This window comes from Schistocerca gregaria, chromosome 2 (genome assembly GCF_023897955.1).
Source record: "Schistocerca gregaria isolate iqSchGreg1 chromosome 2, iqSchGreg1.2, whole genome shotgun sequence".
Classification (NCBI taxonomy): domain Eukaryota; kingdom Metazoa; phylum Arthropoda; class Insecta; order Orthoptera; family Acrididae; genus Schistocerca; species Schistocerca gregaria.
In genome coordinates this window covers 50,438,378-50,463,996 of record NC_064921.1, presented here as the reverse complement: position 1 = coordinate 50,463,996, position 25,619 = coordinate 50,438,378, and the positions used below count along the sequence as shown (strand labels likewise).

The 25,619-nt window shown below is 46.6% G+C and overlaps 1 protein-coding gene across 1 annotated transcript in view; it reads right to left on the bottom strand.

Moving 5' to 3' along the window:
* The window catches only part of LOC126335609 (uncharacterized), a 34,689-nt gene extending 9,781 nt beyond the window's left edge, over positions 1 to 24,908 (bottom strand). Inside the window, exon 1 of the mRNA XM_049999060.1 lies at positions 24,753 to 24,908. Within this exon, the coding sequence (XP_049855017.1) occupies positions 24,753 to 24,757 (5 nt within the window). The 5' untranslated portion in view covers positions 24,758 to 24,908. The remainder of the gene's footprint in view (positions 1 to 24,752) is intronic.
* Positions 24,909 to 25,619: the final 711 nt, after the last annotated feature.

Below are 25,619 nucleotides of genomic sequence, written 5' to 3'. Positions count from 1 at the left end.
GACGTCATCAACACAACCCGACAAAGAGGGAGGAAAAACGACCTGTGCAGTATACAGAGGCCAATCGGCGCACTGAAAGACCAACAAGGTAACCTGTCCATCGGGAAGCGGGAAGGGAGCGAGAGAATCAACGGGAAATGATAATTATCACAGAGTTCGTAGTTTGTCGAGCAATGTAATGAAGGTAGATGCGAGGGAGAAGAAAGAAAGTGAATGTTCAACGGCAGAAAAGGTGCAATGACTGGCACTGAAATGAGTAGGGGAGTCATCATTAATAAAGCACAAGTCGTCGTCTGCAAAAAACTTTATGAGAAGACCAACTAGATAGAAATGCACTGCTCCACAAAGGATGATGAGCATTAACATCCCTGAGAAGAATGGAGGAGGAAGTTTCTGTAAGAGTCCTGTAAGGAGGGAGATAAAGATTGCAAACCGTGACCTCAGAGTCCAGGTGGACTAACAGCAACCGCTTCCAATGTAGTATGAAGAGGAATCCGCGTGCTAGCAATCCCCATATGGACCAATGTACTAACGCCACCAGTGGCCCACAGGGGACTGACCTGAGTTTGACAGAAAACATGGAACCAACGGAGGGGTTAGTGAGTGGTCATCAGTAAAACGAGATTCCTTTATAACCACACAAGAGGTAAAATAAGACAAAATATGGGATTTACTCTCCATAAGGTGACGGTAATATCCACTACAATTCCGTTGGATAACGGCCAAATTATGATTCAAATGGGGGTTGAGCAGGCTAAAGCCAGTCATGCTGCTGGGTCACCACCCATCACCGACAAGGAGGGGGCAACATCCATGAGCAACATGTCAGAATCAGGTTGCGAGGGTGGGGATGGGACCTTTGGTCGCACCAGAGGCTCCTTGTCCTGGGACTTGTGTTTCTTCTTCTTCAGACATAGGATGGCTGTGTGGCATAAAGGAGCCAGCTGCAGCAAGACCAGAAAGAGATCAGGTAACCTGGGGGCCCAGAGACCGGGGTCTCGTGGTCATCGTGTGCCAGCAGACATTTGACCTGGAAGGAGCTGGGAAGAGGTATCCCAGGAGAGGCGCTCTGGACCGGCAGACACCAAATAAGTGGGACACTTCTCCGGCTGGGACAGCAGCCAGAGAGGAGTGTGTGGGAGCCACAGGGTAGGGAGGGAGGAGAGGGGTTTGGGGCTTTGGTAAGGGAGGGTAAGGGAGGGAGAGGAAGGGGTGAAGATTTATCTAAAGCATAGCTAGACTCGTGGACACAGGGTGAAGACGTGCATACTTCATACAAGGCACAGCGACTTATACTCCTGTGTCTTTTCCTTCATATCAACTAGGCAATCTGGTGAACATCGAGAATGATTGCCATGACAATTAACACACACAGTAGGGGGAACACAGAAACTCCCCTCATGGATGTCCAGTCACCACAGAGAGGCCTGCGAACAGTGAGAAGAAGTGTCCAAAATGCAAACACTTAAAACATCTCATAGGTGGTGGGATGTAGAACTTCACATCACATCGATACACCACAATCTTTACATTCTCAGGCAGGCTATTCCCTTCAAAGGCCAGGATAAAGGCACCAGTATCAATGTGATTGTCCTTCGGACCCTTCTGAAAATGCTAATAAAAGTGAACACCCCGCTATCCGAGATGGTCCCGAAGTTGCTCATCAGTTAGGAGTATGAGGTCCCTGTGAAAAATGACACCTGGAACCATATTCAGAATGTGGTGGGGGGAGGGGGGTAATGGAGACGAATTGTGCCTAGATGGTTAAAGGCACGAAGGGCCACAGACTGGACAACTGAAGCAGTTTTACTCAACAATGAACCCGACCGCATCTTGCTCAGAGTGTCCATTTCACGAAACTTTTCTTCAATTTGTTCCATAAAAAATAAAGGTTCCGTATTGGTGAAAGTATCCCCATCAGTCTGGTGCAAAGCAGATAACAGGGAGTGATTTCACCCCTAGTTGACGTGCCTGACCCTCCACCCAGGGGATATCCATGGAATGGAAGGCCGAAGGGGCAGAAGAAGCAGCACTAAAAAATTATTTCCATGCAGAGAGACGGCCGCAGAACAACGACCAGAGTTCTGGATCCGTACGCAATTCTTTTGCATAGCGTCCGCCCTGATACCACCTACTCCGATCAGGGGCTCTCCCCATGGGCGCCAACAAGCACAGTGAGGGCCATCTGACACGACTGCCATTTTCAGGATTTCCGATGCTCCAGGACGACAAACAACCACTGCTAGTCTTACATGAGGTGGTCACAGCACAAGCATCAGACGTGTGATCTCCGAGCTTTCAGGGGGCTCAAGCAAATGGGTACATAGCAACCCCACCACACAGGCTGGCTTTGCACCCTAGCATCAGATAAAGACGCGAAGGTGGTGGTGGTGGTGGTGTTTCGTCTTTAACGTCCCTTCGACAACGAGGTCATTAGAGACGGAGCGCAAGCTCGGGTTAGGGAAGGATTGGGAAGGAAATCGGCCGTGCCTTTTCAAAGGAACCATCCCGGCATTTGCCTGAAAGGGAAATCACGGAAAACCTCAATCAGGATGGCCGGAGACGGGATTGAACCGTCATCCTCCCGAATGCGAGTCCAGTGTGTTAACCACTGCGCCACCTCGCTCGGTAGACGCGAAGGAAAGGTGGAATGAACTAGGAGGGCATACATCGGAGACACTAGGTAAGGTGATCTTCCCCAAATGGCTCACGCTACGGAATATAAATTTACTAATTGAGGTCACACCCCAGAGAGGACCAGGGAATGCCAAAAGGATGAAGTGATTACACAGCAAAACCAAATTGCAAAGCCAACACAACCAGGATAGTGAGGCCAACTTAAACAACGACACCAAGAGAGGGAGAGGAGAGGGTGAAGGGGAAGGAGCAAGGAAACTAAAGGAGCGGAAGGGCGAGGAAATGCATCCCTTCGAAGAAGGAAGACTGCAATATCTCGGGGCTCTCTGCTCGACATGCACACTCACGAAAGGACTGAGTAGTCAAATTATAAACCCAAAAATTGCACAGTTTCTTGAAAATGTAAAATATTGTCGCCCATTTTGAGCACTGGTTGGTTAAAACTTTGATGAGCATGGTTAAAACTAACACTTGTAGTCTCAGCAGAGAACCAGTTGTCCTGGCCCAGGTTTTCAGCCTCCTTAATGGTCAGCTGCAGCTGCTTAGTCGTCGTTATAGTATCAGGGGAGGAGTAAGATTTCAAAGTCATCCACAAAAAAAGAGCACTTGGCAGAGCTCCTGACTTCAGAGGAAATGCCATTATAGTGATGGCTAACAATGTGACACTGATGACACTGCTTTTGAGGTCCCAAAAACATCATTAGGTGGAAGGTACAAAAACACACTGTGATATTAAAGGGTGTGAGAACTTACATATCAATTGCTTTCATGTTCTTGGTGTGAGAGACGGGAGAGGACTGGCATCTCTCATCAATGAAAAGAGGAACTCCACCTTCAGCCCTATCTCCAGTAGTATCGTGCTTACTGTACGGGTGGTGACCCTGTAATGCAGGTGTGTGGGTGGCTGAGTGTCTTGTACGAAGATGCATAACAGTTTCTCCTGGATCAGGAGCGTATTTCTTCTAAATGTGAGCGATATCCATTTAAAATCCACTGCAACACAGGAGTCCCTGTGGAAGGCATTGCTTAGCTATCGTTATTCTTTTCTTTCTCCCTCTGAGACAGCGATTAACTGGGGAGGTTAGGAGGAATGATAGCCAGTTCCCGACTGTCCGGTTCTTCCGTCTGGAAGTCTATATCCTGAAGAGTATAAAACCCATTAGAGAGGAATAGGGGTCACCGACCCTAACGTTTAGCTACCGCTTTTTCTTGGACGTTGTACTACTTTTCGAAGGACGTTGCGCTTTACTGATGGGAGGAAGTGATAGCCAGTTTTGTGGAGATGGCTCAGGTCGCTTTTGATGGTGGGTAGTGGTGTGTGGCTTATAGGTGGTAAGCCCATTGCTGACAGCTTGCAGACGACTTCAGTTTTAAGTGGAGTGTTTCCCCAACAGGTACAAAGTGCATGTGCTCGTACTTTAATCTGTGGTATGAGTTTATGAGGAGGCATCATACTGAACTTCACCTTAGGGTGTGCATCTTCACTTTCAACTCCTGAATTTTCCTTTCCTCGTTATGAACCTCTCACTTTCTGCTCTACACTGGGTGATCCCAGGAGAAGGTTTCACATTTTGGAGAAAGTGTTCAAGAATTGCCTAATCCATGAGCTGAGCCTCCACAATTGCCAAACGTAGCTGTCCCATTTCATTCCATAGTTGTGTTGCCAAATCTTTGACATCTGTATCACTGCATTGTGTTAGGAATAAACGGGTGTACCTTGAGAAGTCTATAGCCTCCAAGGGTATGACCAGGTAATACCCGAGTGCTAAACGCTACAATAAATTTTGCAAATTTTCCGTTGACTCATAGTTCTGCATTCCGTGACTTAACTCCAAAGGATCCATCTCCATTATATAGGGCTGGCATTCACACCCTTACCAACGTTAAGGGTGTTAAGCAGCTCAGACTCGACTGGGTAATCACCTAAGAATATTTATCAGGGAGTTTAGATATTTGGGTTGAATTAGCAATTTCAACTAGAAGTGTTCCATTACAAAGTCGTTTGATGCTTTTTAGAGACCCAGCAATACCTCCCAATGCCTTGAGAATACAGAAACGGAATACTTACTCAAAGGTCCCCCGGTTCCTTTGATTACAATGAAAGTGTTATGTCACACAAACGTCCTGTTACTATGATTCTGAGACTTCTTTACAGAAGGACTGGTCAACCAAGCTCTTTTTGATGATTGGGCGTGGCTACTACCTGACGTTAAACCTGTCCCATCAGGAATAGTAGATTGATGAGACCGTTCCATAGGGATCCACGACAGGCTAGGGAAACAACCGTGGACCCAGGCCGAGCCCTTCATGCCTGAGCAATCCTTATACAACTGCATGGTGGAAGGTGCCCCAGAGATTGCCCGCTAGAGACCACCTCAGCATGTATCACACCTTGAGGTTGAGGGTTTTTTGTTAGACGTGTACGTTCCTTTCTGTGCAAGCGGTGAAGCCAAGACCCCTGTTCTCGTAACGACGGAACATTCCATCGCTGCGCCTCACGGTGGTTGCTGAAGGGCGCCGAGAGCTTACAGTGACTGAGGGCTGGCGGCGCTTACCAGACCCCAGCTCAGGAACATCGCGCTCGCCAAGCCCGTATTCGGGAAACGAATGCCGATACCCTGAGGGAGAATGAATTTGATGTCACTAACACTCAGTCTGATCGAATGGAGTAGATTGACAGCTAAACCTCCTTTGAGGAGGTTGCTCAGACGGCTGAAAACTAAATTTCCTTCGCCATATGACTGCTGCTGTGTCTGCGAAAACATCCCACAATGCAGATGGGTAACAAACATTAAAACGTAAACGGTTATAAAAACGGCATTGGAGCAGTGATTCAAAATCGATGTAAGCTGAGAAACTTGGCAATTTTTTTTTGTGCTTTAGGGCATTCAAATAGTAAGGTCATTAGCGCCCAATGACAAGCGTTAGTGCACTAACAGCGTGGAAAAAACGCAAGGGGGCAACACCAGAAAGTACTTACGAAGACGAAGATATACAAAATAAAAGACCTCTCTATACAGGTCCGTCAATGTAATAAAACTAGGACACGAGCAGCTGCTCGAGCGTCATCAGCTAAAGGTTCCTCTAAGGTAGATGGCAGACATAGGACAACACGAGAGGGAAGAAAACGGAGTCAGGACAACAAAATATGGTGCACCATTAATGGATGACCACAGGAGCACTGTGGGGGTGGGTCTATAGATAACAGGTAGCGGTGGCTAAATCGGCATTGCCCAATCCGCAACCTGGCCAAAATGACCTCTCGCCGCGAAGGGCGTGAGGAGGTCGTCTAAGCCGTCAGGATCGGTTTGATGTCTCCAAGAAGAGGAGAGCAATAGGAGCAGCGAGATGTAAGGATGGTTGAAGAAACTGTAAACCCAGAAGTTCACACAGGCCGTTTTCTCACCAAAAAAAAAAAACGGAAATCCTTAGCGACACCCCACGAATATAGACGGTCTAGACTACGCTAAAGACCGCGCCCCAGGAGACATGTTCTCTGAGCACTGCAGCAGATCGTAAAGTCGTCCACGAAAAGGGAGCCTGAATCGTCAGTTGGAAGGCCATCCATTATCAGATTGAAAGCTATGGCAAAAAAAGCCACGCTCAAAACGGAGCCCTGGGGCACCCCATTCTCCTGGTGAAAGACATCTGATAATACAGAACCCACACGTACCTTGAACTTTCGATCCATTAAAAATGCATTAATAAAAAGAGGCAGGCGACCGCGAAAGCCCCAATTGCGCATGGTGTGGAGAACGTCCGCCCTCCAACAGGTGTCGTAAGCCTTATCCAAATCAAAGAAACAGCCACCGACTGGCGCTTACACAAAAAGTTGTTCGTAATGAATGTCGAGAAGTTAAAATAGGTGGCCAACACCAGAGCGGCGTCTGCGAACGCCACATTGGGCATTGATAAGGAGGCGTCGAGATTCAAGGAGCCAAGCCAAACCAATCGAGAGGTTACCATGCGTTCCATCACCTTGCAGACGCAGCTGGTAATGGAGATGGGCAATAACTGAAAGGAAGATTTTTGGCCTTTCCGGGTTTGGGTATGGGAACAACAATTGCTTCACGCCAGCGTGTGGGAACATGACCTTCAGTCCATTTGTGACTTACCTGCAGGAGAAAGGTTCTCCAGCATCTGAATATGGATACCACCGGGACCCGGACCAGGGGATCGGGACCGAGCGAGTGCACTTTCGAGTTCCCGCACGGTGGAGGTGGCATTTTAACTTTCAGGATTCAAAGACTGGAAAGAAGGTAGGAGTGCCTCCTTTGCTTCTTTTCATGGGAGGAAGGCTGGGTGGTACTGGGCAGAGCTCGAAACCTTACTGAAGAAGCTGCCGAAGGCATTTGAGACGTCCTCCGGATGCACAAGGATTTCGTTCACTATAGTCAGGCCAGAAATCGGAGAGTGGACCTTGGTGCCAGATAGCCGGCGCAGGCCACCCCAGACAACCGAAGGAGTAAAACTGTTGAATGAGCTGGTGAAAGCCACCCAGCAAGCCTTTTTGCTTTCATTAATAACACGACGACATTATGCATGGAGTCGTTTGTTACTGACACAGTTCGCCATCGTAGGGTGGCGTTGGAAGGTGCGTTAAGCCCGTCTTCGAGAACGAACAGCGTCGCTGCATGCCGTAGTCCACCAGGAGATTGAGACTCTACATGGAGAAGAGGAAGTGCGGGGGATGGAACATTCAGCAGCAGTGACAATAACGTCCGTGAGGTATGCAACCTGACTATAATAGCTGTAGACGTTCTGATCACAGAAGGTCACCAGAGAGATGAAAAGCCCCAGTCGGCTTTGGAGAGGTTCCAGCTAGTGGAACGTGGAGAAGGGGTGTGATGCAGGAGATGGATTACGCAGGGACATGGTCACTCGAGTTTGTGTCAGACAGAGCATAACACTCAAACCGAGGTGCAAGTTGGATAGAGGACATTGAGAGATCTAAGTGGGAATAGGTGTGCGTTGCATCCGAAAGGAAGCTAGGTGCACCGGTATTTAAGCAGACTACATTGAGGTGGTTGAAAAGGTCTGCCAAGAGGGAGCCTCTCAGGTAGGATGCTGGTGAGCCCCAAAGGGGATGGTGGGCATCAAAGAATCCAAGCAACAAAAATGGTGTAGGAAGCTGAGCAATCGTTTGTATCATGTCGGTCTAGTAAAGGCACTGTTTACAATCCATCTTCGTCCGCCTTTACTAGACACACGATGATGCAGAGTAAACAGTACAAACGAAAATGTGAAAGTGGGGAGAGTAAGCCGGAGGGCAACTGCCTGCAGATCTGTGTGCAATGTGATTGGATCATAGTAGACATCCCGAACCAGCAACATGACTCTTCATGAGCCGGAATACCTGCCACAGGGGGTAGGTCAAAACGCACAGCGGTGAGTCATGGTCCGTCAGCTCAGCAGTTGCGTCTGCCACCTTCCCGAGCTGGTCAGGAGGGGCAGCTTCCTCCGCCGGTGAAAGTTTTTTGTGGTTTTAGGGCGCACAACTACAATGGTCATTAGCGCCCTGACTAATTTAGGAATGTACCGCGAGGCACAAGGTTAAAACAGCAACTAAAAGGGTCAACACTATGAAAGACGTATTAACATGCATAGGATTAAAAAAGTACAGCACAATCAAACGACCTTAGACAGATGTGTCAAGTTGATAAAACGAAGTACACGAGCAGCAGCTCCTGGGTCATCCGCGAAAATGGCATCCAGAGTACATGGCATGCCAACATCAAGACGCAGCGTAGTAAAATCCGGACAGGACGTTAAAATGTGGCGGACCGTCAGCAACTGTCCACATGGACAGAACGGCGCTGGCGCTGCCGTCAGCAGATGGCGATGGCTGAACTGGCAGTGTCCAATTCGTAGCCGGGCCAAAACGACCTCCTCCCACCGAGAAGGACGTGAGGAGGACGTCCAAGCTGCGGGAAGAGGTTTCAAGGCCCGAAGCTTGTTGTCCCTAAGTGCAGCCCAATCGGCATGCCACAGCGATAAAATGCGCCGACAAATGACCCTGCTACAATCTGATGAAGGGACACAAAAAGAAGCCGTCCGAGGCTGGAGGACCGCAGCCTTGGCCGCAGCATCTGCAGCTTCGTTCCCAGGGATACCGGCATGGCCAGGAACCCACATAAAGCTAACTGGAGACCCGTCGTCCACCAGCTGCTGAAGAGAGCGTTGGATCCAGTGCACGAACGGGTGAACCGGATACGGATCACAGAGGCTCTGGATGGCGCTCAGAGAATCGGAGCAGATGACATACGCAGAATGTCGGTGGCGGCAAACGTAAAGAACAGCCTGGTAGAGGGCAAAGAGCTCAGCTGTGAAGACCGAACAATGGCCATGTAGCCGGTATTTGAAACTTTGTGCCCCGACAATAAAACACCACCCGACCCCGTCATTGGTCTTAGAGCCATCTGTATAAATGAAAGTCATTAATGAACTACGTTCGAAGTTCGACAAAACGGGAGTGGTATACTGAACCGTGGGTAACCTCCTTTGGGATCGAGCGGAGGTCAAGGTGAACGCGAACCTGAGCCTGGAGCCAAGGTGGCGTGTGGCTCTCGCCCACCCTAAAGGTTGCAGAGTGAAAAATCAAGGAGTTGAAGGAGGCGACGAAAGCGAACTCCAGGGGGTAGTAGGGCAGACACATACAACCCGTATTGACGGTCGAGAGAGTCGTCAAAAAAGGAACTATACGATGGGTGGTCAGGCAATGACAGTAGCCGACAGGCGTAACGACAAAGCGGTATATCGCGCCGGTAAGTGAGTGGCAATTCACCGGCTTCAGCATGAAGACTCTCAACGGGACTAGTATAAAACGCTCCGATCGCAAGCCGTAAACCCCGATGTGGTATGGAGTTGAGGCGGCGTAAGATGGACGGCCGTGCAGAGGAGTATACAAAGCACCCACAATCCAGCTTGGAGCCGACGATCGACTGATATAGGCGAAGTAGGACGGTTCGATCCGCTCCCCACGACGTGCCACTGAACACGGAGGACATTTAGAGAACGGGTACTACGGGCAGCCAAATATGACATGTGAAGACCAACTAAGTTTCCTGTCAAATGTAAGACCTAAAAATTTTGTTGTCTCCACGAATGGGAGAGCAACGGGGCCGAGTCGTAAGGACGGTGGGAGAAACTCTTTGTAGCGCCAGAAGTTAATACAGACCGTCTTCTCGGAAGAAAAAACTCCAGGAGTAAAGACAGTCAAGAGAAAGCTGAAGACAGCGCTCCAGGAAACATGCACGCTGCGCGCTGCAATAGATGGCAAAATCGTCCACGAAAAGGGAGCCTGATCCATCATCTGGGAGGTAATCCATTATTGGATTGATCGCTATGGCGAAGAGAGCGACGCTCAAAACGGAGCCCTGTGGCACCCCATTCTCCTGGCGAAAGGTGTCTGACAGTACAGAACCCACACGTACCTTGAACTGTCGATCCATTAAAAAAGAACGAATAAAAAGAGGGAGGCAACCGCGAAAGCCCCATGTAAGCATGGTGCGAAGAATGCCCACCCTCGAACAGGTGTCGTAAGCTTTCTCCAAATCAAAGAACACAGCCGCAGTCGGGCGCTTCCGCAAGAAGTTATTCATAATGAAGGTCGATAAGGTAACCAGATGGTCAACAGCAGAGCGGCGCCTACGAAATCCACATTGTACATTGGTATGTAGGCGTCGAGATTCGAGCAGCCAAACCAAACCAGAGTTAACCATTCGCTCCATCACCTTACAGACACAGCTGGTAAGCGAGATGGGTCGATAACTCGAAGGCAAGTTCTTGTCCTTTCCCGGTTTAGGAATCTATACAACAATAGACTCGCGCCAGCATGCGGGAACATGTCCCTCAATCCAGATGCGATTTTAAGTACGAAGAAGGAAACCTTTACACGCAGGAGAAAGGTTCTTCAGCATCTGAATTTGAATAGAATCAGGCCCCGGAGCGGAGGACCGTGACCGGACAAGTGCATTTTCGAGTTCCCGCATGGTGAATGGGGCATTGTAGTTTTCACAATTCTAGGAGTGGAAATTAGGTGACCGAGCCTTCTCTGCCTGTTTTCAGGGCAAGAAGGCAGGGGGGTAATGAGTGGAGCTCGAAACCTCTGCGAAAAAGCGGCCGAAGGCATTGGAGACATCCTCAGTGGCCACAAGGACGTCATTCACGACCGTCGAGTCAGAAACTGGTGAGTGGACCTTAGTGCCAGATAGCCGGCGCAGGCAACCCCAGACAACAGAATACGGAGTAAAACTGTTGCAGGTGCTTCTGAAAGCAGCCCAGCTGGCTTTCTTGCTTTCTTTAAAAATACGACGACACTGCGCACGTAATCGTTTGTAATTGATACAATTTGCCACTGTAGGGTGGCGTTTAAAGGTGCGTAAAGCACGTCGACGAGAACGTAAGGCGTCTCTACATGCTGCGGTCCACCAGGGGACCGGTACGCGGCGTGGAGACGAAGTAGTGTGAGGAATGGAATATTCAGCAGCAGTGAGAATGACTTCCGTGAGGTGTGCGGCCTGACTATCACAGCTTGTCAAGGTATGATCCTGAAAGGTCGCCCTGGAAGAGAAGAGCCCCAGTCTGCTTTGGAGATGTTCCAACTAGTTGAGCACGGATAGGGGGTATGATGCAGGAGATGGATAACGCAAGGGAAGTGGTCGCTCGAATATGTATCAGAAAGCGCATACCACTCAAACCGGCGTGCAAGTTGGGTAGTACATACAGAGAGGTCTAAATGGGAATAGATGTGAGAGGTGTCTGAAAGGAAAGTAGGGGCGCCAGTATTGAGGCAGACAAGATTGAGCTGGTTGAAAACGTCTGCTAACAGGGAACCCCTCAGACAGGATGTTGGAGAGCCCCAAAGAGGATGGTGAGCATTGAAGTCACCAGTTAACAAAAGTGGTGCACGGAGATAAGCAATAATTTGCAGCATGTCTGCCCTGGTAACGGCAGACTACGATGGAGTGTAAACGGTCCAAATGTAAAATGTAAAAGAGAGGAGAGTAATGCGGACGGCAACTGCCTGCAGGCCGGTGTGCAATGTGATGGGATCATAGTAGATATTATCCCAGACCAGCAACATAACCCCTCCATGAGCCGGAATTCCTGCCACAGGTTAAGTCAAAACGCACAGAGGTGTAGTGTTCCAAGGCAATTTGATCGCATGGGCGTAGCTTCGTTTCCTGGAGGGCTACGACGAGCGGACGGTGCAAGCGGAGCAGCAATTTCAAGTCCTCTCGGTTGGAGCGAGGGCCCGGCTTCGAGCGAGCACTGCCGCCGCCAGCAGGAGGCGGACAGTCATCGTCCATTTGTTCTATAGGTTCATCGGCCATATTGTGAAGGTGGCTGGGAGGGGGAGCTTCCTCCGCTGGTGAACGGCCAGATGTTCGGCTACCAGCGGTGCGGCCAGGCGAAACGGATGACGGCCTGGGGCGGCAACCGCTGAGGGGCGCAGGAGGAGAAATGCGCCGTGGTGGGGAAGGAGAACTGTGCTTCCTATGAGCCTTCTTGGAAGGTCGTTTTGTGGAAGTATTGGTCGATGGCTGGGAGTTCGAGGTACGTAGGAAGTCTGCACGGGACGGTTCCTTCTTGAAGGTCCATGCATCTGATTTCTGGGTCTTCGTCCTGGCAGAAGCTGATAAAGGTGCTTGTGTCGGAGGGGGCGACGGGAGGAAGAGGAGACGTCGACCGGGCGATCTTAGCACTGACCGAACGGACGACCGTAGTGCTGAAGGTCAGATCGCATGTCTGCGTCGCCACCTCCCTGGTAGTCCAAGGAGAGGCGAGGACAGTACTGTACTTCCCCACTGGGAGCAACGTGGGTTTCCTACTAGCGAATAGCTTCGAGCAGCCTAGGTGGAGACTCTCTCTTTGACCCGAATTTCTTGGATACAGCGTTCTCCCTTGTAGACGGGACAGTCGCGGGAGGACACTGCATGGTCACCGCGACAGTTCACACAACGAGGAGACGGAGGTGGACAGTCACCCTCATGGGCATCCCTGCCATAAGTCACACATGTGGCCGCATTGGAACAAGAATGGCGAGTGTGATTAAAACGCTGACACTGGTAGCAGGGTGTAGGTGTCGAGACATAGGGGCGAACAGAAATAATCTCTTAGCCCGCCTTGATGCGCGAATGCAACTGAACACTATCAAAGGTCAAGAAAAGTGTCCGGTTCGGTACAAGGTCATTGTTGACCTTTTTCATGACCCTATGGACAGCAGTCACGCCCTGCTCAGCAAGGGAAGACTGTATCTCCTCGTCAGTCAATCCGTCGAGTGATCTAGTATAGACCACACCACGAGACGAATTCAAAGTGCGGTGAGCCTCCACCCGGACAGGGAACGTGTACATGAGTGTGGCCCGAAACAGTTTTTGTGCCTGAAAGGCGCTCTCAGTTTCTAGTAACAAGGTATCATTACGCAACCTGGTACAAGATCCAGCTATGGCATCTACACCCATAACGAAATGGTAGACAGAGGAAAAATCCTTTCCGTCCTCAGATCGAGAAACTACGAGGGACTGTGGGGCAGGCGGTAGTACTTTTGTCAGTGGTGGCTTATCAAGTTTCCGTTTGTGGGCAGAAGTCGAGAGAGAAGAAGAGAAATCCATTGCGGAGGAATCCCTATGATTGCCATCGTCTCCTTCCTTGTGGGGACCCTCTCAGAGAGCACTCCCGCCTTAGGTGATTGTTCACACCTCAGGTCACACCTCCCGAGAAACGGACGGAGGGACCAATCGGCATGGTCGGAAGGTGTGAGCTTAGGCAATCACCCCTCCCTGGGCCTGGCCTTTACCAGAGGGTACGTGTGTGCCTTACTTGTCGACCCAGGGCGGGGAATTACGCGTTACCCCGTCACCGACTACGCGTGCGAACGTGTGGGTCGGCCTACAGGCATGCACAGGGAGGAAGGCAAGGAAGGAGAGTGAGAGAGAGAGAGAGAAGGCAAGGAAGGAGAGAGAGAGAGAGAGAGAGAGAGAGAGAGAAGGCAAGGAAGGAGAGAGAGAGAGAGAGAGAGAGAGAGAGAGAAGGCAAGGAAGGAGAGAGAGAGAGAGAGAGAGAGAGAGAAGGCAAGGAAGGAGAGAGAGAGAGAGAGAGAGAGAGAGAGAAGGCAAGGAAGGAGAGAGAGAGAGAGAGAGAGAAGGCAAGGAAGGAGAGAGAGAGAGAGAGAGAGAGAAGGCAAGGAAGGAGAGAGAGAGAGAGAGAGAGAGAAGGCAAGGAAGGAGAGAGAGAGAGAGAGAGAGAGAGAGAGAGAGAGAGAGAGAAGGCAAGGAAGGAGAGAGAGAGAGAGAGAGAGAGAGAGAGAGAGAGAGAGAAGGCAAGGAAGGAGAGAGAGAGAGAGAGAGAGAGAGAGAGAGAGAGAAGGCAAGGAAGGAGAGAGAGAGAGAGAGAGAGAGAGAGAGAGAGAGAAGGCAAGGAAGGAGAGAGAGAGAGAGAGAGAGAAGGCAAGGAAGAAGAGAGAGAGAGAGAGAAGGCAAGGAAGAAGAGAGAGAGAGAGAGAAGGCAAGGAAGAAGAGAGAGAGAGAGAGAAGGCAAGGAAGGAGAGAGAGAGAAGGCAAGGAAGGAGAGAGAGAGAGAAGGCAAGGAAGGAGAGAGAGAGAGAGAAGGCAAGGAAGGAGAGAGAGAGAGAGAAGGCAAGGAAGGAGAGAGAGAGAGAAGGCAAGGAAGGAGAGAGAGAGAGAAGGCAAGGAAGGAGAGAGAGAGAAGGCAAGGAAGGAGAGAGAGAGAAGGCAAGGAAGGAGAGAGAGAGAGAAGGCAAGGAAGGAGAGAGAGAGAAGGCAAGGAAGGAGAGAGAGAGAAGGCAAGGAAGGAGAGAGAGAGAGAAGGCAAGGAAGGAGAGAGAGAGAGAAGGCAAGGAAGGAGAGAGAGAGAGAAGGCAAGGAAGGAGAGAGAGAGAGAAGGCAAGGAAGGAGAGAGAGAGAGAAGGCAAGGAAGGAGAGAGAGAGAGAAGGCAAGGAAGGAGAGAGAGAGAGAGAGAAGGCAAGGAAGGAGAGAGAGAGAGAGAGAGAAGGCAAGGAAAGAGAGAGAGAGAGAGAGAAGGCAAGGAAGGAGAGAGAGAGAGAGAGAAGGCAAGGAAGGAGAGAGAGAGAGAGAGAAGGCAAGGAAGGAGAGAGAGAGAGAGAGAAGGCAAGGAAGGAGAGAGAGAGAGAGAGAAGGCAAGGAAGGAGAGAGAGAGAGAGAAGGCAAGGAAGGAGAGAGAGAGAGAGAAGGCAAGGAAGGAGAGAGAGAGAGAGAAGGCAAGGAAGGAGAGAGAGAGAGAGAAGGCAAGGAAGGAGAGAGAGAGAGAGAAGGCAAGGAAGGAGAGAGAGAGAGAAGGCAAGGAAGGAGAGAGAGAGAGAGAAGGCAAGGAAGGAGAGAGAGAGAGAGAAGGCAAGGAAGGAGAGAGAGAGAGAGAAGGCAAGGAAGGAGAGAGAGAGAGAAGGCAAGGAAGGAGAGAGAGAGAGAAGGCAAGGAAGGAGAGAGAGAGAGAAGGCAAGGAAGGAGAGAGAGAGAGAAGGCAAGGAAGGAGAGAGAGAGAGAAGGCAAGGAAGGAGAGAGAGAGAGAAGGCAAGGAAGGAGAGAGAGAGAGAAGGCAAGGAAGGAGAGAGAAGGCAAGGAGAAGAGTAAGACAGTGAGATGGAGGAGAACAAAGGAAGGAACCAACCAAAGGAAGGAAGAAACCAGAAGTGAAAAACCAAAATCAACGCAAATATAGGTCGTGAAACCGTCGGTCTCCGGACGCAGGCGCTAACCCCTTGAGGGGGAGGGACTCCTTTTAGTCGCCTCTTACGATAGGCAGGAATACCTCGGGCCTATTCCAACCCCCAGACTTCCAGGGGGGTGTCGGTGAAAGGGCAGATGATCGGCTACCAGCGGTGCGGCCAGGCGAAAATGAAGATGGCTGGGGACGGGTACCGCTGGGTGGCGCAGGAGAAGAAACGCATCTCGGCGGAGTGGGAGAACTATTTTTTTCTATGAGCCTACATTGAGGAATTACGTTTTGTCGAAAGAACTGTTTATGGCTGTTAAGTTTGTGTACGGAAGAAATCTTCGGGTGTGTTCTTTTTTGAAGGTCCGAGTAACTGATTTAGACGTCCTCGTCTTAGAAGTAGCAGATTATCATGTTTGAGCCATAGGATTGGTGGGAGGCAGAGGAGACGTTGATAGGGCGATCGTAGCACTGGCTGATTTGACGACCGAATTGCTAAATGTTAGATCGCATGTCTGTGTAGCTACCTCCCTGGTAGGCCGAGGAGGGGCGAGAACGGTACTGTAGTTACCTGCCCGAAACACAGTGGGCTTTCTGCTATTGAATAACTTGCGAGCAGCCGAGGTCGACACCTCTTTTACTCTAATTGTATACTTTTCTCGTCTTTGTAGACGTGGCAGCAGCGAGAGGAGGCTGCATGGCCGCCCATGCAGTTGACGCAGCGAGAGGACGGAGGTGGACAGTCACCCTGATGGGCGTCCCTGCCACAGGTAATGCATTTAGCCGCACTTTAACAAGACTGCAGTGTATGGTTAAACCGCTTACATTGGTAACACCTTGTAGGGCTGCATACATACAGCCGAACAGAAGTGATCTCATAACCTGATTTAATTCGTGAAGGCACTTGCACATTGTCGAATGTCATGAATATGGTTAGAGTCGGTATGAGGTCCCTGTCGACCCTTTTCACGAGCTGATGGATGGCCGTCATTCCCAGATCAGAGAGTAATAATCTCATCAGTTAGTCCGTCGAGTCACCTGGCATACACCACGATATGCGACGAATTCAAGGTGCGGTGGGCCTCCATCCGTACAGGGAATGTGTGTAAGAGAGTGGCTCGAAGTAATTTTTGGGCTTGGAAGGCGCTCTGTCTCCAACAGCAAGGTACCGTTGGGCAACCGAGTACAAGTTTTCATTGTTCCTGCAATCGCATCTACACCCTTCTGAATGACGAAAGGGTTGATTGTTGAGAAAGCATGACAGTCAGATCTTGTGACAACAAGAAACTTCGGTGCTGGTAGAATTTTAGGAACAGGAGTTTCATGTAGCTTTCTTTTTTGGGCACAAGACGGGGAAGAAGAAAATAAACCCATTGAGGATTATTCCCTCATGACTGCCAGGGTCTCCGATGGTGCACTCCTTCCTTGTGGGGGCCCTCTCAGCGGGCACTCCCGCCTTACGTGATTGTTCATGTTCGGAAGGTGTCAGCTCAGGCAATCAGCCCTTCCTGGGCCTGGCCTTTACCAGGGGGTACGTGCGTGCCTTGCTTGTCTACCCAGGGCGGGGAATCACGCGTTATCCCGTCACAGGCTACTCGTGCGAACGCATGGATCGGCCTTTAGACACATACAGGGAGGAAAGAGAGAGGGATAGAGAGAAGAAAGAATCTCAAACGCCGAAACGAATAATAAGACACAGAAAAGACAAGGAGAATAGGGCAAGTAGAATGAGGCAGAGATAGAAGTAAGGGCATGAAAGCAAGGAGAAGACAATACGTAGTGAAAGACGAATACAGGGAGAAAGCGTGTGGATATAGAAAAACAAACGAAACAAGATCCTGGAGTTCTCAAACGTTCGTCTCCAGACGAAGGCTCGATACATTACTCCCAAGAGGAGGGTGTGTAAAGGGGAGGGGTAAGGAGGAGGGGAAGGATTGGGGACGAGGGGGGATGGGGGAGAGCAGCCCGGAAAGGAAGGAAAACTGCACTTGCTTGGGGCCCCGTGCTCGACACGCACGTATGCACAAGAGTTGTTGACCCCCTGGGGGCGGCAATATCTCAGTCTACTTTCAGTTTCTTGCATAAAATTCGGGAGCTATCTGAAATCACCTCGTATTAGGAAGCCACAGACGTTGATCCGCGGAGTTATGGCCCTTACCCTTACCAGAAATAACATTTCGCTACCAGAAATAATATTTTTACATATAGCAACTTTCAAATTTTTCAGTTAGATTATGGTAAATGAGAGAGCACCTGAACCAAGGCTCTGCAATGTCAAGGTGTTCTTGGAAATTACAAACCCAGTTTAACACCGCATCGAGTCACATTGACTTTAGGAACCAGCAGAAAATCTGAATACGCTATCAATAATTATTACAAAGAGAAGGCATAAGAAGTCAAAGGATTCTCTCACTTCTACCAGGACTAATCTACACGGATTGATTTTCAGCCTTACCTGCCTCAGGAAACACTGATTCCGAATGATGGTTCCTATTCGTATCCTGTAAGTACCTGTTACCAACAATGAACCCAAAATAAAAATATTTTGGTAACATTTTGGTTAAGCAGCGATCTTGTAAACCATAATGTCACGTGCAAAAAGATACGAGCCAGAGCCGTAACTACGGAAACCATTACTTGTAGATTAGAAGTATTGGCCCTGGCTGTTGAGACGCTTGTCCCACTGTGACAAGGCGGTGAATGGCTGTCTCTCCTGGGGCTGTGATATTAACCAGTTCCGCGTGTATAGCTGGACGTCGTCGTCCGAGGTGAATCGTTTACCCCCAGAGCCTTTTTAAAGGGACCAAAAACGGCGTGATCACAGGGAAAGTGGTCCGGCCTGTGTGGAAGGTGGCCGAGAACCTCCCATTTGAATTTCTGTACGAGTGCCGTGACTGTCGGCCGTATGAGGCTTTGCACTGTCGTGGAGCAGAATGACCGAATGGGTGAGATTACGTGGTTGTTTTGATTTGATGGCCTGGCGAACAGTGGTCAAGGTTTGCGAGTAACGTTGGACATTCACTGTTGATCCGTCCTGAAGGAAGTGAATCCGAAGGGGAGGGGGGGGGGGGGGGGGAGCGAGCATCTGGCAGCGTTGTACGATTGATACATGCTGCTGCTAGCTCTCTATAGCCATGTGATGTGCACGCGTGCCATCTAGCGACGGGCTGTTAACTTCCATGCTCTGGTCGGAACCACACCTCGTTACACAAGCCACGATATTACCCTCCTGTCACAGGGTTGTGCATGTATACTCGTTTCTTTTTTTAACGTCCCTTATGCACAGAATCAGTGATGAAGTCTAGATCGCGATGATACTTTACTAAAATGACCTAGGCTTAAGATACTTTCCGACAACAGCATCAGTTGAAGTTTGCGTAGGGAAGTCAGCAGGCATGGGTCGCTGAGACTGCTGTTTCAGTGACTGAGGTCTACTGACAGTTCTACGCATCGTCAACTTCAACTCATTGTGCAGACTGCAGATGGACTAAGCCTAGACCGAAACTGGTCATTTTAATGAAGTACCATCGCGATATAGACTGTTCACAGATTTGATACAGAACCCAAAATAGTTTGCGAATCGACAGACAGAATCCGAAAACACAGGAAGGTGAGTAATGTAAGACCAAGGGAAAGGCGATCCGGCAGCAAAGTGAGACGGACTTCTCTCAGATGTAGAAAGGAGCGACAAAGAAAATTTCCCATTTTTACACATTCAGTCAATCCACAGCGAATGTCCACATCAACGGTACAAATTATAATTTTGTCATAGTTGCTGCAGTTTGTTGCTATTTTAGCTTTCGATCAGAAACATAATATGCACTGCTCAGATATCCAAAATAGTGGTTTTCATAATAATAAGCCTCGTACAAGCGCCATCATGGTCGGGGACGACGCTTGAACCCTATGCCCGCCCACAATGGTAACGATACTGCTAGCCAACTGGAAAATGATTTAAATCCAAATAGAGCTGTTTTGCAGGATATGCTTCCTGCAACCACCCTAGAAGGAAAACAAAGAGAGAATCAAATGGTCAGATGAAGTTAATCGACACCTCATATTCTGTTATTACCAAGCAACAAACTTAGGAACCAACACAATTGGATACAGGTCACATGTATACACGACATTACCAGACACCCAGAATTAAAATTTTTAACGGAACGACTAGCTGATCAGATCCGTGTAAAAAAATCAAAAATAACAGGATACCCCAGTCAGAATTAGAAAACATCAAACAAGTACAACAAATACTGGTACAAAAGAATGTGCAATCAGAAGAAGAAAATACATTAATGGACTCAAACATCCCAGAGCAAACAAACAACGAACAACACACATCAATTAAACAATCAGAGGAAAACGAAATCTTAAGACTGCCACCAGAACAACTCAACCAATTACTAAAGATAACAGAAGTATTCAGCAATGATATGAATATGGCTTTTGGGACAGAAATAGAACACGAAGACACACACATGTCAGATATAGAAGAAAAATTTCAGTTGACATATATAGAATACAAAGACACAAATACAGACACTGGACCATTCTTGCATTGACCGCCAAATAACCCACAAGTCGTAACAAAAACTATCAACACAATCATACCAAACAAAATAAATGAAAACAACTATGGAAGAGTTACAACTACTCGTTTATATAGGAGCAGTCACTACACTAAATACACACACTAGGCGGAGATCAGAACCAACGAACACACAGAAGAAACCCACAAAACCTGCATGGCAACACAGGCTAAAGATCAGAACAGAAAAACTGAAAAAATACATTGGACAGCTAACACAATCTATAAGACCTCAAATGTCAGAAAAAAACGAAAAAGGTTAGGTAAAATCCCACAAGAAGCTATAGAGCATTTAGATGAAAAGAAGCAGAAATCACAAGGATTGGGCAAACGACTTAGAAGATAAAAAAAGTGAAAATAGAAGGAAACAGAATCGAACATTCAACACAAACCAAAAGAAATTTTACCAGACAATAGATAACACACACATTAAAATAGACAATCCACCAAACAACAGACAGGGAACACTTCTGAAGCAACATATGGTCAAACCCGATACAACGTAACAGGCATGCACGGTGGATAGAAGCAGAAACAGACATACAAGATGATACAACAAATGCCTGAAGTGATAATTTTGCAACATGAAGTCACCAAAGCAATTAATTCTACTCACAATTGTAAAGCCCCTGGAAAAGATAAATTAACAAATTTCTGGCTAAAGAAGTTCACCTCAACACATTCACATCTAACTAAATTTTTTAACACTTACATGGCAGACCCATACACATTCCCTGATACACTTACACATGGAATAACTTACATGAAACCTAAAGATCAAGCAAACACAGCAAACCCAGCTAAATACCGCCCCATAACATGCCTACCAACAATATACAAAATATTAACTTCAGTCATTACACAGAAATTAATGACACACACAACACAGAACAAAACTATAAATGAAAAACAAAAAGGCTGTTGCAAAGGAACACGAGGATGTAAATAGCAACTGATAATAGATGCAGAGGTGACATAAGAAGCTAAAACTAAAGAAAGGTCGCTACACTATGCATACATTGATTAACGAAAAGCTTTTGATAGGGTACCCCACTCATGGTTACTACAAATATCAGAAATATACAAAGTAGATCCTAAATTGATACAGTTCCTAAACATAGTAATGAAAAATTGGAAAACCACACTTAATATCCAAACAAATTCAAATAATATCACATCACAGCCAATACAGATTAAGCGTGGAATATACCAAGGAGACTCATTAAGTCCTTTCTGGTTCTGCTTTGCTCTGAACCAACTATCCAACATGCTGAATAATACGAATTATGGATACAATATTACTGGAACATACCCACACAAAATCACACATTTGCTATATGTGGATGATCTAAAACTACTGGCAGCAACAAATCAACAACTCAACCAATTACTAAAGATAACAGAAGTATTCAGCAATGATATAAATATGGCTTTTGGAACAGACAAGTGAAAGAAAAATAGCATAGTCAAGGGAAAACACACTAAACAAGATTATTACATATTGGATAACCACAGCGACTGCATAGAAGCGATGGAAAAAACGTGCCTATAAATATCTAGGATACAGACAAAAAATAGGAATAGATAATACAAATATTAAGAAAGAACTAAAAGAAAAATATAGGCAAAGACTAACAAAAATACTGTAAACAGAAATGACAGCAAGAAACAAAACAAAAGCTATAAATACTTATGCTATACCAATATTTACCTACTCATTTGGAGTAGTGAAATGGAGTAACAGACCAAGAAGCACTCTATACGCTTACGCGATCACAATGCCACAAATATAGAATACATCACCTACATTCAGCATCAAAGATTCACATTAAGCAGAAAGGAAGGAGGAAGGGGATTTATCGACATAAAAAACCTACATTGACAGGTAGACAATTTAAGAAAATTCTTTCTAGAACGAGCAGAAACTAGTAAAATACACAAAGCAATCACTCAAATACATCGGCTACACCACTGCAATTTCATAACCACTTCCACAACCCTTTAGATCACATATCAACAGATACGAAGAAAGTAAATTGGAAAAAGAAAACACTACATGGCAAGCACAAGTATCATCTAACACAGCCACACATCGATCAAGACGCATCAAACACATGGCTAAGAAAAGGCAATACATACAGTGAGACTGAAGGATTCATGATTGCAATACAGGATCAAACAATAAACACCAGAATAACAGCAAGCATATTATTAAAGATCACAATAGCAACAGATAAATGCCGACTTTGCGAACAACAGATAGAAACAGTAGATCACATCACAAGCGGATGTGCAATACTAGAAAATACAGAATACCCCAGAAGACATGACAATGTAGCAAAAATAATACATCAACAGCTTGCCTTACAACAGACTTATAAAACAACACGTTCCCACATAAAAGTATGAATCACAAAATGTACTGGAGAACGATGAATACAAATTATAGTGGAACAGAACCATTATAACAGATAAAATAACACCACGTAACAAACCTGACATACTCACCAACAAAAAGAAGAAATTAACACAACTAATCGAAATATCCATACCCAATACAACAAATATGCAAAAGAAAACAAGAGAAAAAACTGAAAAATACATCCAACTGGCTGAGGAAGTCAAGGATATGTGGCATCAGGATAAATTTGGCATTATACTTATTGTATCTACTACAGGAGTCATACCACGAAACATCCACCAGTACATCAATGCAATACAGCTACATCCAAACTTATAAATACAACTACAGAAATCCGTAATTATTGATGCATGTTCAATTACCTGAAAGTTTCTAAATGCAATATAACATATACAGTACAGTTAAAAGGAAGTCACGCTTGATCAAGGTCTTAGTCACTTTCTACTTCTGACCAGACATAACGTCTGAGATAAGAAATAATAATTGAATTTAAGATCTTAAGCAGCTGGCACGTGAGATTTTCAACGACGCTACCAACCAAGAGAAGAGCACAGCTGCCCCCTCTCCCTCAACTTGCTCCACCATATAGACAGACGTATGAGCACCTGATGAATCTGAAGAGCAGAAAATTTAATCGATACTAACTAGTATTGGGCGTACCCAAAGTCGTGAAATGCAAGCGATTTTGTCATTCACGGTGACACCAACGCCCATCCATGATGTGGTGTGTATGTTCCTGTTTAATAAGAGACTGTATGATAAAAAATCAGTATATTTTAATGACATGCGACTCCCTCCTTTGCTTTGCCTACTCGAATTTATAATATTAGCTAGAAATACATGACCTTTTTGTGCAATAAAATGGAATTTCATTTACGTATGTAGAAAACTGGGTAGTCAGAGATCTGTTTACTTGTTAAACTTTTTTATATAAATCTTTCCATTACGTCAGTTCTAGCTGTGTCTGTTATTGTTAATTTCGCCGAAATTTACTGACTTATTCAGTCGAACGCCTCTGACAAGTCAAGATGTTACCTGCTAGCGCCACTTCATCATACAATACTTGGAGAATTTGTTACATAACTACGTGTCATCGCTTGATATTTCTTTCATACATCCACACCTGCTGGTTTAATAGCGTTTCCTTCCACACCTTCCACCAATATCTCTTGCTCCGGAAATTATTTCTACTGAAAATTCTGGTTTCATTGAAAGTCTTCGATTCCTCTGCGCCACCCAACGTTTCAGCCTAATCTAATCCTCGAGCTACGCTACGGACCAGTACGTCTCCACACTTACAATTTTGTTGATTTGTGCCAACGGCCACGAACAAAACATGAGAACATTTGAAGGCGAGTTCGTGGATTTGGTGTACGACATACCCACATTACTAATTGTTCTCATGAAGTTTCGTTGCAACGTACGATTAAGTATGTGGCAAGCTGGTTTAGAAATTAAAGAGCAGTTCGTCCGTAGTAACTGTGTTGCCCTACTGCCGCTTTCTTCCCTAACCTCCCCTCTCCCGTCCCACCATGAGACAGAGTGAAAACAGAGGCATTTCCTGATCAATATGCGATACCAAACAGTATTTAGTATTCGTAATATCTGCCCGTGGCTGGAAAGCTCTTCATCTTGAGCCGAATTTTGTGCTAATCCGACTACAACGTACGTTCCGTTATAGCGGATGTCACAAGAGGAATGGTGGGACAGTAACGATCGTTTGAAAAAGAGTAGTCTAGTAAACATGGGCTCTAAACTGTACACTTTAAGAGATATGGGCACTCCATCTTCGCTACTTTGAAGCAGATCTAACTACTGAGCAAGAGCTCTTAGTGGTTAAGGTACGTATTTTAGATACCATGTTTCTTAGAAATTTTTTTTTTTTTTTTTTTTTTTTTTTTTTTTGCTTCGAGTGACCGTGTTATATCCACCAATACTGACCGTTCTTCCTGGGACACACTGTACACTGAATTATCCGTCGTCCTGCTCCGGTAGCAACGAGCTGAAGGGCGTGTAATAATCGTGACCTAAATATAAACTCTGAAATATGTACCTAGCGTTACTATTATATTTGGCAATTTGATGTTTAATATTGTAATATCTACGTTTAATACTGTAAGACATCAGGTGAAGTTGACCTCATCTATTACAAGAACACAATATTAACGTAATCAAACACGACCAAATGAAACTTACCTCATTTAAGGTGGTGGTGGTGGTTAGAGTTTAACGTCCCGTCGACAACGAGGTCATTAGAGACGGAGCGCAAGCTCGGGTTAGGGAAGGAAATCGGCCGTGCCCTTTCAAAGGAACCATCCCGGCATTTGCCTGGAACGATTTAGGGAAATCACGGAAAACCTAAATCAGGATGGCCGGAGACGGGATTGAACCGTCGTCCTCCCGAATGCGACCTCATTTAAGGAAAACTACTTTCTTGTGGTTGGTCCTCAACCATTATCTTTGTAGTATCCACCCACAAAGGTCGATGGGCATAGTTTGTCAACTGCAGTCAAATTTTCGGGAGTAAAGAACGAAAATCTACACAGGGATTAACTGGAGAAGGCACAGCAATATCTTACCGGCGCCTAGATTCACAATCGTTCAGAAATAGATAAACAACTTAAAAAATAAAAGAGGGAATCGGTAGAACAATTAAGCTTCATCGAACACACTCTTTGTAGCCAGGGAGACAAGATTCTATTTGCTAAGACCCAGTCTAAGAAATGTGAGCAGATACTATACAGAGACTTTTCAGACAACCAGTTTAATTTTTTAAATTATGTCAATCTTAATCTGAAAGACTGTTGTTGCACTTAGGTTTTCATCGGCAACACTAAAGCGAAGATTAAAAAATTGTCAGCCGAAAAATGTTTTACTTTAACTGAAAAAATAAGTTAGCGCGATTTTCTGGTGTCACGAAAATTCAGCAGTGTGCGTCGGTCGTAGATCTGTATAATGCTCACCGCCCTCTAACAAAGAGAAAATAGGTGCATTAGAAATTCCCTATACTCTAAGACGCTATTTTACGTAAGATTTAGTATGGTATTTTAAACCTACATTCACTAAACACGCTTTCGGTGTTCCACCACACGCCTAATAGAATTCAACGAAGCTTGATAAGCTCAAATTTGGCTGTTTACTTTCCAAACTGCAAATAACTCACGGAATCCATGTAGTAGTGTGTGTAGAAAACGCCTCACTATAAAACAGTTTTGAACATTACCTAATCACTTCAGTACCTGTGTTATTAAAATTCACATTTGGCGCCTGAGGGAAGC